Source organism: Temnothorax curvispinosus, unplaced genomic scaffold, assembly GCF_003070985.1.
Source record: "Temnothorax curvispinosus isolate PA1 unplaced genomic scaffold, ASM307098v1 QBEX01001516.1, whole genome shotgun sequence".
Taxonomy (NCBI): domain Eukaryota; kingdom Metazoa; phylum Arthropoda; class Insecta; order Hymenoptera; family Formicidae; genus Temnothorax; species Temnothorax curvispinosus.
Genome location: NW_020211296.1, coordinates 178,292 through 190,477, shown reverse-complemented (window position 1 = coordinate 190,477; position 12,186 = coordinate 178,292). Strand labels below are relative to the sequence as shown.

The 12,186-nt window shown below is 43.2% G+C and overlaps 3 protein-coding genes across 4 annotated transcripts; 2 read left to right on the top strand and 1 right to left on the bottom strand.

The window, feature by feature from the left end:
• Positions 1-225: 225 nt before the first annotated feature.
• On the top strand, positions 226-5,431 carry LOC112465698 (doublesex- and mab-3-related transcription factor A2-like). 2 transcript variants are annotated; one of them, XM_025033388.1, is made up of 3 exons: positions 226-1,338; positions 4,038-4,319; positions 4,437-5,431. In XM_025033388.1, exons 1-3 carry the CDS (start codon positions 1,129-1,131, stop codon positions 5,118-5,120), a joined length of 1,176 nt encoding a protein of 391 aa, XP_024889156.1. In that variant the 5' UTR covers positions 226-1,128; the 3' UTR covers positions 5,121-5,431. The 2 variants fall into 2 exon arrangements, with proteins under 2 accessions (XP_024889156.1, XP_024889166.1); XM_025033398.1 differs by having other exon boundaries at positions 227-1,338; positions 4,056-4,319.
• A 598-nt stretch (positions 5,432-6,029) lies between these two features.
• On the bottom strand, positions 6,030-9,352 carry LOC112465672 (parafibromin). The gene is made up of 4 exons (XM_025033345.1): positions 9,081-9,352; positions 6,999-8,269; positions 6,574-6,715; positions 6,030-6,326 (listed from the first exon to the last, which is right to left on the bottom strand). Exons 1-4 carry the CDS (start codon positions 9,209-9,211, stop codon positions 6,290-6,292), a joined length of 1,581 nt encoding a protein of 526 aa, XP_024889113.1. The 5' UTR covers positions 9,212-9,352; the 3' UTR covers positions 6,030-6,289.
• Positions 9,353-9,452: 100 nt separating this feature from the next.
• LOC112465720 (V-type proton ATPase subunit E) lies at positions 9,453-12,173 on the top strand. Its single transcript, XM_025033430.1, has 5 exons — positions 9,453-9,611; positions 10,176-10,351; positions 10,525-10,693; positions 10,799-10,982; positions 11,196-12,173. Exons 1-5 carry the CDS (start codon positions 9,579-9,581, stop codon positions 11,312-11,314), a joined length of 681 nt encoding a protein of 226 aa, XP_024889198.1. The 5' UTR covers positions 9,453-9,578; the 3' UTR covers positions 11,315-12,173.
• Positions 12,174-12,186: the final 13 nt, after the last annotated feature.

Sequence of the window (12,186 nt, the reverse complement as noted above, 5' to 3'; positions counted from 1 at the left end):
TAAATTTTCGATCTCATCGAAGTTGAAGAGAATATTATTGTTCGAAAAAAATGGAGATGTCTTTTTAATTTTCTTAATGTAAATTTTGCTTGGAGAAATAGAAATTACCTTGACGTAATCAACCTTCGTGTAACAAATTTATTTCTTAGTTCTTAGCCTTCGACTTGAAAGCTGCCTTATAAAAATAATTGTTGAGAAATTTAGTATATAAAACACACATCGAGAAGCGAGAAACTTTTTTTATTTTTTTTATTTTCTAAATTGCTTGTATCTGCGATGACAACGTTTACTTGGCTTTTATTCACACGACTCATTAATCTCCCTTTTAAATCGCGGCGTCGCAATGTAACACGGAAAAATGAGACAAAATCGTATACCAGCAAATATATCCATGATACTCGGAGACCGCGATACCCTGCGACGCGAGATTTCTCGTCTCGCGGTAGGAGTGGCGACAAGAGCAAACACAACGGAACCAATCGCCGAGGAAGGGTGGTCCAGCCGCTGTTTGTCTTCTCGACCCTCCTCCGCTCCGGGGATGCCGCGGAATCGCGTGGAAGAGCCTAAACGTCCCGTACATCCGCACGTCCGCGGCCAATCGAACCGGACCGTCGCCAAGCCGGAAGAAACGAGATCTCGCCGGCGATTAGATCGCTCCGGCTCTCTTTTCGCGCAGTTCCGAATTAACAATCGCCAAGAAGCCGCGCGCGCGGAAACGCCACGTGCAGGAGCCAATCTTGATCTTCCTCTCGCGATTCTCGAAAGCTTTAACGTTTCCGCTTGAAAGCTCCATTAGCTTCGTCACACAATATCATAATAATTATACCGTCGATGTAATAAATATACATTTTTATAATTGGCATTCAACTGTCGGCTTTCAATACCGGGGGTCGCCGAAAGAAAACCTGTATTCGTACATTTCGAAAGGATTTAAAAATCGTAAGACGTTCGCCGTTCGAGACTTTCCCCTCGGACGACCAGCAGAGACGTGCGCGAGTAAATAAACAAAATAATTGCTGGATCTTTCCTTGACGATTCTATAACGAGATCCGCGCGATGTGGACCGCCGAGTAAATAGAGAAAGGAAAACAATCGACTCTAATTTTGCGTGGCGTGGGACGCTACACCATGCTTCGCGGTAAGGGCAGGAGCAGGTCGGAGAACAACGAAAACAACGAGGGAACGGACGGGAAGCAGCGGAGACCGAAGTGCGCCCGTTGCCGGAATCACGGCCTCATCTCGTGGCTGCGGGGCCACAAGCGGGAGTGCCGTTACCGGGAGTGCCTGTGCCCGAAATGTTCCCTGATCGCCGAACGGCAGCGAGTGATGGCCGCTCAGGTAAGCCGCGACACGCGTGGAGCTCTCCAATTTGCAGGTCACTCGACCCCCCTTTTCGGTCTTCCGTCATCTTTCATCCGATAACTCGCGGTACCCCTTACCGCGCGTTTTCCGAATTCTTGCTTTATTGTTTGTCTTTCCTTTGTATAACTTTTACCGCGACGGTGCCGTTATTTGTATCGTTTTACGCGTTTTATCTTTGGCGCACCGTTTAATATTAGAAAGCCACGAACGACGCGATCCGAAATGTCAAATCGTACGGTCATTCGCGAATGTAAATGTCACGGATCTCACCCCCTCCATTTACGCCGTCTACTAATTTAGTACGCGCGAGCGTGTTATCGCCGCGGCTTTGAGCGGATGGATCGTGTGAGGGAAAATGTGAAAGAAAAATGTCAATTCGATGCACGCGCAGTTAAGCGTGATTAACACGCTTCCGATATTTTATTTCGCACGGTTCACCCTTCGGTATTTAAAGAGACGCCCGATCGGAGCTCGTTACCGCGATCGCCCTGCCGCCGACCCTTCAAATGAAAAGAGAATCGCGCGCTCAGAGTTTCTCTGGCCCTTTCGCAAAACGGAACAACGAATGTGCCATAAAAGTTCAAATCGGCAAGATAATTTACAGTTGAAATTCGATATTTATTCGGAGAAAGCTGATATACAAAATAAATGTAAAGAAAAAGAGATGGAAAAATTTCAAGCTCCGCTTTTAAGGGAATTCTATAGTGGTAGAGTGGCAGTTACGTTACACTGAGAAAAAAATGTTCTGGATTTAGTAAATATTAATTTGCACACAACTGTGACTCCATTTATTAAAATAAAGAAATTTTCCTTTTTATCAGTATATTTTTTTCTCAGACCTCAGATAGTTAGACAAGGACAGATATAAATATATAACATAGAAAACAGGATTAGAAAAGTTGACATTATCAACATCGAGGAAGTTCGGCCTTCGCTATATAGGATCCCCTTAACTTATAAATTTGAATTCGTAATATAACAAACGTAGGGATTTCGTGCGTCATCATTTTTATTTACCGTCGACGATTTCAATTGTCTCCTCGCGCTCTTTCGATTATATCAGGAATTTATTTCCCCCTAACATCGCGATTAAACGCGAGTGTGTAATTGTCACAGGCCGGACCCCTCGAATTCGGGCGCGATCGACATGCATGAAGCATCTCGCGGACGATTTCCTCCTTGTCCTCGTCCTCGACCGAGAGGAGAGACAGGAACAGCAGGAGGGCGAGATAAATTAAATCCATTAACGCTCGGGGTATAGCGTTTCATTTCTGTTTGCATAGGCATTATGATACTCGATACTTTGTTTGCAGCGAGACTTTCGATGCGGTAAACGCGCGGGGGCGAGAGCGGACGAGCGACGTTTAAACGCTATACGTGCGTCTACCCCTGTATCTTCGGAACGGAAATAGTCGGACAGAGCGAGAAACTCCACACGGGTGGTTGCGGTCGAACAAAACATGCGTTCGCGACCGTCCATCCGGTAATAATCGCCGGTGCACCGCGTGTAACCGCGCGCGGTTTTATCGCGGGAAACTTTCGCGCCGCGCGCGCAAACTCATCGCGGTTAATCCGCGGTGATTAACGCTACCGGAAGTAATATCACTCGGAGAAATGTTATCGGAATTATTTATATACGTGTGTACGTACACGTGTGTATAATATGCTGGAATACGGGTTACTAAATTCTACTTAAACGATCGCCGCGAGAATTAAGAAATTGACATTTGAGTTTGTGGAATAAATTCTATTTTAATTCTTTAATAAAATATCGAGTACATGTGGCATTGTCATTAATATAAATCCTAATATTACGTGCGCGCTGTTGAATTTCGAGTCGTATTTCCCTAAATAAGACTTTGTAGCGCTTATAACGCTTTTTGTAACAACCGGAGGAGAGAGGAACACATGGCGATATATTGACCCGCCCGAGTGAAATTGGATAGTTATCCCCTTTCGGACCTCGGTGATCGAACGGAGATCGACGAGAAAATGGGACGAAGAAGGCGACTGGCCTAGTAGATTCTCTCCCCGGCATCAGCGACGTGAAAGATTATTGCGGGTGGTCCAGCTTGGAATAACAGCGCGGTAAATGCGGCCCGTACATAAGCGACGGGTCCATTTATAAGTCGGGCGTATAGTCATGATCCATCACGATTCAATTGCTATATGCGCCATGTATAAGGATCTTTATGCTCGACGTATATTTTGCCATTATTAATTATAGCATGGTACCGCGAATCGATATTACAGACCGTATTTTTATACTCGTATTAGTCTCCGAGATTTTATGACTTTAAATTATTTACTTCTCCAACACCTAAAGAGAGAAATATTTTATATTGGGATATTTTCGGTTAGATTCACGCATTTTTTAAGTTTAGCCTTAGATATATATACATTATTGATTATTCACACATTAGTATTTAATATTTAATGAACTATTTTAGCATCTAGAAAGAAAGATTTTATATATTAGGATATTTCCTGTCATATTCACATATTTTTAAATTTGTATATTCTCTAATATATTATAATTTTCTTTTCTACGATTTGCATCCTTTTCTGCTTTTAAACATGCAAAATTCGCGAGATACTTTTCTTCGTTAAAATTTATAAAATTTAAGATAAGCAGGTTGAGAGAATTTAAATTTTTTCTTTGGAACTGAATAAAGACAGTTGTTTTCGGCAAGGTTGCTCTGAAAAGACAACAAGCAGCCGAAGACGCGATCGCTCTTAAAATGGCAAAGGTCGCCACCGGACAGAAACTCGATCGGCTTCCGCCGGGCAAGATCTTCGGAATGTCCGTGACGGAGCCGAAAGCGACGGTGGATCCAAACGAGGATGCGACCCCCGCTGCAAAGAAGCTCGACGGAGTTTCCGAGGATTCGAAAGATCCTCCACGTACGTCGTCGACCAACGATGCTTTACCCGCTCGTATCCAAAACGTGTGTCCTGTACGTATGAAACAAGATCATAAGAAAAAAAAAGAAACAAAATGTAAAGGAGTCAGTTCGAGTCCATTGTCAATTAAAGATCCTTCTACATCTACGTAATTCTCCTTTTGCTCTCAGGATAGTCTGGAGACCTCTTCGAGATCCAGAAGCCTCCTGTTCGACGCGGGCAAGCTGGAGAGCGCCAGAGAATCCACCCTGGTATCTCAGACCTCCGTGGAGACCCTAGCCCGCCTATTCCCGAACACCAAGCTGTCGGTCCTGCAATTGGTGCTGCAACGTTGCGGCCAGGATCTGCTCAAGGCGATCGAGTACTTTGCGAGCGACAGCTTGGGCCTCGCCGAGCCAGCGATGTCGACCAGCATCGGCCACGCGTCCTCGGCCTTCCGGCCCCCGCAGACGATCGTCGACAACAGCGCGGGGGAACAGCAGCAGCAGCAATCGATTCCCGGCGCAATGCTGGCACCAATCTACACCAGCCTGTCCAGAAACGTCTACGGGGATGCGGGTTACTGCCTGCTGAACATCGTGCCGAGCGAGCAATTCGCCAAGGGCACCGATCTGCCGATCGCGAAAACCACGGCCGATCAGGAGACCGTGGCTCTTAATTTTCGCTACAACAATTACTTCACCACCGGTGTGCAACAGCAACTGCGGGACGTGCACATGTGCGCCCAAGTGGCGGCGGATCGGTTGTCGGCCGCCAGATCGGCGGGCATCCTGCATCATCTGCCTCCCGCCGTGCTGCCGAGCATCCCCTGTGTGCAGCCCAATTGCACGCAATGCAACTACAAGTTCACTTGAATATATTTCTCTGGAGGTACAGCGAACTGTACAAATATTTATCGCGGTAGATCGCTGCAGAATAGTCTCTTAATATTAATTCTCCTAAATAAGAAAGTAATAAAATTGAAGAAAGTATATGTGCGGGTTGAAATATCTCATAATCTTCTTTATCTATATAGGAAATTTGTTTTAATTGAGAAGTATTACATTATTTACATGTCCCAGTTACATTATTACGGTTTTGTTAACTGATCGTCAGCTCATGGAAAATTGCAAAAGAAGGAGCGATGTTATTCAATTTTCCGCGCAAGAAAACATGACGGGGTAATTGAAAAGAAACGCGCAACGATTGTCGATCGCCTCTCCCGAGTGACGTTCGCTCAGGGGAGGGAAGGCGGGGCTTACAGCGAAGCTGTCGGGGAGGACGGGGTAAATCCGTCGTATTTGTCGAAGTAATAGGGCGTCGGTAATCTAGTTAGAAATATTCGATCCACCACCGTATAAACAACGCTGGCCGGTCAATCGTACCGCAGTCGAAGTCGCGCCGCAAGCGATTTACTTTGGCTTTGGTTTTAGGAGCAGAGAAAACAGACCGAATCTCCACTCCCCCCCCTCCGCGAAACCTCACCCCGTCTTTTCTCCCTCGGGAGGATCCGCGGCATCGCGTCTCGAATTACAAAGCACGCGCAAAGAAACTTAACACCGCTATCGATCGTCGAAATGTAATCCTCTTGCTCGTTTGCCTGAAAAATTGGACGAGGCAAACCCTCGTCGCGTTGGCACTTGAAAAGTTTTTTTCTCGCGCTCGTATTCCGTTCGGTCCTCGAATAAAACTCGAAGGCCAAACGGTCACGTTTTAGCTTTGAAAACGCAGTGTGAATTTAAAACTTAACACAGAATTAACTTTTCAATTGAAGAAGACGTATATAATGCATTGCAATTTTTTTGTGTTTTATTCGTGCAAGCAACAATAAAATGTAAACGCGTCTAACGTAGTGTGACAACGATTCTGTTATCACACATCACATCGCTTATCATGGATACTTTTACCCACGCACAATCAGCGTCGCAACATCAACGCCGGAAGGCCTCACGGCCCTGTATCTTCGCGTGATTCCAACCTATGGGGACATAGGACGCCACGACCAGTATATTGCCATTTCTGCAATCTGAATCGCTCTAGAACTTCAGAAACGAAGATGTGGCTTGTTCTTGATCATATGTCTGTAAAAATACAATTTATCTTGATTATTATTAAAGATACATACTGTGTGATTAACATATTATTTTAAAAAATATTTATATATATATGTATTATTCATCAAACACTGAGAATTAAAAATTGGAGTTAGAGATTAAATTAAAAAATTAATTAATCAGCGTAAGTTCAAAAATAAGATTGTTATATTAGAAAGATACGTATACACGCGCGCGCGTGCGTGATAATAAATTAAATTAATAAGATACTCACTTATCGAGATGTTCCCAAAATATCATTAACGCTGCTCTGTCCAAGTGCCTCTTTGTCCGACTCAACTCGATCACTGTGACGGCCCATCGCGCTACGTTCGTGTCCAGTCTCATCTCATCGTATTTCAAATGAAATGCGCATACTATGGAAGAACAAAATTGCTTACACATTCGAAATATAACACTAAGTCGCAAAACATAAATGAAATAACTGCGAGTTGTATTTTCTTCTTTCCATGAGATTATCATGAGAAAGCTAAAGATTGACAACATTATTTAGTGTAATCGCAATAAAATATTTGACTCAAATTCATTACGACACATTATTTTCACAAAATGAGAAAAATCTGAAAGATTGTACAAACTGTCAAAAATAATTGTAAGCGCGAAAATTGGTATTTTTATTTTATAAATATTTTTTCGTACTTTTCGAAAAGATTTCCACCGGGTTTCCATCAAACGGCCAACCCTTGAATTGCCATGCCGGTCCCATGACGAACACGGCAACGACTCTCTCCCAGTCGGCATGGGTGAGCTTTTGTGGATTATCGACTACCCGATAAGGTACGGTCAGACCGCCTTCCTTGCGTCGTTGAAGAAGCACTTCATTCTCCCGCTTGCTACCCTGCGCCCGTTTGTCCTCATTGCTGATGTACTTCAAGTCCTGGAGGATGTCCTTGGCGTTGTACATAGTGATAAGAGATGTGTTGGCGCTGGGAATGATGATAATGGGCGTTCGGCTGGGTCGCTTGTTCTGTGCGGCTTGCTGAGGCGTTAGTTTAGCCGCGGAAGTCGGCAGTAAACCGGAGGTTGGCGTAGCGGACGGATTGGTCGGGGGTTTTCTCACGGCGGGATTCGTGCCCTCGGTCACGGACTTTAACGTCATGCCGTGGTATGTGCCCATAGTGTCGATCTTGAAGCCTTCCGTTTCCTCCTTCTGCCGGATGAAACGCTCCTGATCGTAACGATTGTAGACGGCCGGTTGTGGCAGGGGCCGCATCGGTGTCGACCGCGGCGTTACCATGGGCGTAGGCACAATAGGTCCCTTCTGTCTACCCTCCTCGCGCGCTTTAATGCTTTGCAGAATTGCAAAGATGTTCTTCGCGAAGATCTTGCCGCTGCTCTGCAGGATGGTGGCGCGCGTTCGCCATTGGCGCTCGCGGGACACAATGTCCTTCGTATCGTCCACGTCCATGTCGAGGATTACGCGTAGATCCGAGCCCATGCCGATGTCGTCGTTCTCCTTGATGGTGGTGCGCTTCTTCGCCAGACGTTTCGCTTTGATCGCCGCAATCTTTTCCACTGACATTGCCTCCGAGAGCGATTTGATATTGTCGACGGTGACCGACGCCTCTTTAGGAGCATCCAAACGCGCGGCGAGTTGCTCCTTCACCTTTTGTACGTGAGTCTCCTCGAAACGGGGCTTCTTCGACGATCCGCTTTCCAAACCATCCTCGGCAGCGCGTTTCACCTGAGTCGGGATCTCCAACGGCGCCGATTTGTCTATGGCGGCTGACGTGGCGGTCTCGCCGTTGAGATAGGCCAGCAAGTCTTTTCTGTCGGGCCGACGCACCACCGGGATATTCTCCGCGGCCGCTTGTCGCACGTACACTGGATGCGTAAGCTGAACATGTTTGAGCAGGAATAAAAGACACTCGAGTGTATAGTATTCCTTAGGTGTTCCCTCTTTTCCAGATCTAAAAACGAAAACAGAAAGAATGGATAAGTATCTCTCTCGAAGAAATGTTTTATACTTTGTAGCACTTATATTATTATCAATGCTCAATCAATCTTTATCTCTATACCTCCTTAAATAAAACATATAACACATTCGCTTTCAATATAAATTGTTTCGTACAATGTAGCTTTGATTTTGAATTAAACTGAGAAAAAGCAGAAGTAAAAGAAAATAACAATCTTATAATCTAACTCCAGAATAAACATGGTCCTATAGATTTGCGAGTTAAGGGAAATGTGATATTTGAGACTTTGGCCGATATGATATACATTGAGTTTGATTTCCAGGTCACCTAATACCAGTATCAGGTTGCACAAAACAGAATCAGATACGCGATGAAGAACCAGACACTGTGGCACTGTGGTTTAAGGGTCGATCTAAAGCTCACTAGGAAAGAAAATTAAATTTTGTTTAAGGATACAAAAGAGACACCGAAAAAAGATAAAATTTCTAAAAAGCTCTGGAGTCCCTCGGGGAAAATTGGAGAACATTTTGGGGAGGAGAATCACAAGACACGTGGTGACAACACTTCTAACACGATTTCCAGCACTCTCCAGCTGTCACTCGCCCCGCGAAGGCAATTTAATTAAATTTCGAAAACACTTGTTTATCATTTTCATTCCTCGTGCCTTGCAACATGTACACATCGTATCTCCCTCTCTCTTCCTTCTCTCTCGCCCGGCTCTCCTGCTCTCGCTTTAAACATGGCAGTCGAGCAGATTGCGACCGCGCGGAGCGGTACCGAGACGCTGTTCCCGACGTGCGCTCACCCGTAAGTCAGATAATTGGTCTTGACGTTCTTCGGCCAGGAGAACTCGCCAAATATGATCTGGTTTTCGCGTTCGATTATCTCCTTCTTGTTGACGTTGTACTGTCGCAGCAGACTCAACGGGTCCGCCATGATCGCGAAACACTACAGCAAAAGTATATACTGTGGCGCAAAAGCAAACTAATCAGAGTACTCCCCCTCTCTCTCACTGTTTCTCTCTTCTCCGACTTCGACCGGATACGCAAACGACCGCCTCAGGGACCGATCGTAAAGGCGCGCGCGCGCACGACGACGGAGCCGTCGCTGGCCATCGCCACGTGCGTTTGGGGACGCCGCCTTCGGTCACACTTCTCGGGTCATATGACCGACGTTACGCCGAGCATCAGACGTGCTGTCGTAGGCGTTGACTCGACGACTCCTCCAACACCGCGTCTCGTGATCCCGAGCCCTTGCGAGCCCTCCGATTGTCTTCAGGAAAGGGAACGGACCGAACGGCACCATGGCTCTCAGCGACGCGGACGTGCAGAAGCAGGTGAGCGAGGGAAAAGGGCATCCTTGCGAAACGGTCCTCCTGCCCTAGGCTCGCCTCCACCGAGCAACTCTCGCGCTATTAATATCTTTTACGATTATTTATCGTCGCGCTGGAACGTTTACCAGCTTCGCCCGAGCACCCTCCTCGAGGAAGGGGGTTGCGCGCCGCGCGAATATCTCGGGTTTCGTTCTCGTAGCTGCTCGAAATCTGTACCCTTGTACCAGCAGCCAAACGGAGCGAGAGACGTCCGCGTACGTCCAAATGTTGGGTAAAATCGAATAAATTAATGGTCAGTTGCGAAACTTGGAAATCGGGAAGAATTCTTTAATCGTTCATCTATGTATATGTCGTAATGTCAATGGGATATTTAAACATTTAAAACTGAAAGAGATAGTTGAGGCTCCTGGCTAAGACATGACTTGGAGAACACATAGTTTTATGTAATTTATTATGCATTCTTTAGAGGGAAAGGGATATATTGTTTAAAGGTAGATTTAAGTAGTTGATTGTTAAATTTTGTCGTTATAAGAGGCTTTTCTGAGAAAAGAAATGGTACAATTATAGATCAAGCATATGATGGCCTTCATAGAACAAGAGGCCAATGAAAAGGCCGAGGAGATAGATGCCAAGGCGGAAGAAGAATTTAATATTGAGAAGGGACGTCTGGTGCAGCAACAGCGTCTCAAGATCATGGAGTATTATGAGAAAAAGGAAAAGCAAGTTGAACTGCAAAAGAAGATGTATGTATGAAAAATTATTATTATTATTTTTTAATCATATACTTATAATATGTAGACTGTTAAATATTATGATAATCTTATAATTTCAAGATTTAATTTCTCAATTTTTAAAAATTTAATAAAAAGGTCTAATAGTCTAATACATGGTCGCATTTATAATTTTATTACTGTAGACAATCCTCAAACATGCTCAACCAAGCACGATTGAAGGCTCTAAAAGTACGTGAAGATCACGTACGCAACGTTCTTGACGACGCTAGAAAGAGATTAGGCGAAGTAACTCAGAACTCCACGCGATATAGAGAAATTCTTCAGCTGTTGATCATCCAAGGGCTTTATCAAGTAATATCTCTATAACTTTAATTACTTTATTATTATTGTATGTTACGTGGTTCATCACTTTCTGACCCTATAAATGTTTCTATATGATTTATATTTTTTTTACAGCTAACAGAGGCAAACATTACTCTTCGTGTTCGTCAAGTCGACGTACCTCTCGTAGAATCCCTCATTGACGGTATTCAGCAACAATATAAGCAGAAAACTAAGAAGGATATTATCTTGAAGATCGATACCGATAATTTCTTACCTCCCGAAAGCTGCGGAGGTGTGGAATTATTAGCAGCCAGAGGTAATTATATCGTCGAAATCTTCTTTACTGGGACAATCATGAAATTATTAATCGCTGCCTAGCAAAAATAATGAAAAGTATTTATAATATATCACATAAATTTGTAGTGATCCGAATTACAACTTAGTTTGATTTTAGCGAAATAATTAATGTGTTTTACATTATATTAATTGCTTAATTAATATTGTATACAAAATAATTTTTGTTTCACAGGGCGCATAAAGATTAGCAATACTTTGGAGACCAGATTAGAGCTGATAGCGCAACAATTGGTACCAGAGATCCGTTCCGCACTGTTCGGACGCAATACAAATCGTAAATTTAACGATTAAGCTAATTTCCTCGACAATTGATTGACTCTCCAAAACATTCCTTTTAACAGCAAATTACTACCGCATTATCATGTATTATATAGAATAAAATTAGCATACGACACGCCTTTTGTCGAGCCTAATATTTTCAATGAAAGTATCTGATGAATTGCCGTGCAATATTTATCGTTGAAAGAGTCGCAAGCAAATATGTACATTATTCTTCACGAATGTCGTTTTATTCTGTTGTCTTTTGTTCTATCCTCTATCCTTCTGACAGGTGATAAAATCATGAACATAAAGTGTATAGTGATCAAATAACTTCATATACTATTATACTAATATATTTGATGTCAACTTAAAATTGCCGTTAAAATTGGTGTTCATAAACGAGACAAAGTGTACTTTCTCAGGTTAGGAATGTTAACGCGGATGAAATGTATAATTAATAATTATTGTTCTTGACTGCTTATGTTGAAAAGAATAGCCATTGCAATTGAATGTAGTACAGTCAATATATTGTGCAGAATCGTAATAAACAGAAATATTGAAGTGGGCTTTATATGTATATAATACATTTATATACCTATAGAGCATATCAGTATGTTATGTACATTATGTATAATATAATTATGTATTACAATATATATAAATATATGATTCGTTGTTGTAAAAATACCTTTTTGAGAAATTAAGTTCTAATACCATAATATATAACGTTGTATCGATAAATGTATTTTAAGGCACGCAACACGTATTGCTTGATTTAAACACGTTCTTGTAAGACTAATATATAACTATCAGTAACAAATACCACATTCCTTATTATACATAGAAACGAAGTTGCAGCATGAATAAAATGTTTTAAACTCTGTTTAAATCCATTGTTGATA

Coding starts and splice junctions, on each gene's coding strand:
- LOC112465720 (XM_025033430.1), top strand. CDS start 9,579: ATGGCTCTCAGCGACGCGGACGTGCAGAAGCAG. Junction 9,612..10,175: donor ACGCGGACGTGCAGAAGCAG/GTGAGCGAGGGA, acceptor GTACAATTATAG/ATCAAGCATATGATGGCCTT. Junction 10,352..10,524: donor GTTGAACTGCAAAAGAAGAT/GTATGTATGAAA, acceptor TTATTACTGTAG/ACAATCCTCAAACATGCTCA.
- LOC112465672 (XM_025033345.1), bottom strand. CDS start 9,211: ATGGCGGACCCGTTGAGTCTGCTGCGACAGTACAACGTCAACAAGAAG. Junction 8,270..9,080: donor ACCAATTATCTGACTTACGG/GTGAGCGCACGT, acceptor TTTCGTTTTTAG/ATCTGGAAAAGAGGGAACAC. Junction 6,327..6,573: donor TTTTGGGAACATCTCGATAA/GTGAGTATCTTA, acceptor GTATTTTTACAG/ACATATGATCAAGAACAAGC.
- LOC112465698 (XM_025033388.1), top strand. CDS start 1,129: ATGCTTCGCGGTAAGGGCAGGAGCAGGTCGGAGAACAACGAAAACAAC. Junction 1,339..4,037: donor AGCGAGTGATGGCCGCTCAG/GTAAGCCGCGAC, acceptor AACTGAATAAAG/ACAGTTGTTTTCGGCAAGGT. Junction 4,320..4,436: donor GTATCCAAAACGTGTGTCCT/GTACGTATGAAA, acceptor TTTTGCTCTCAG/GATAGTCTGGAGACCTCTTC.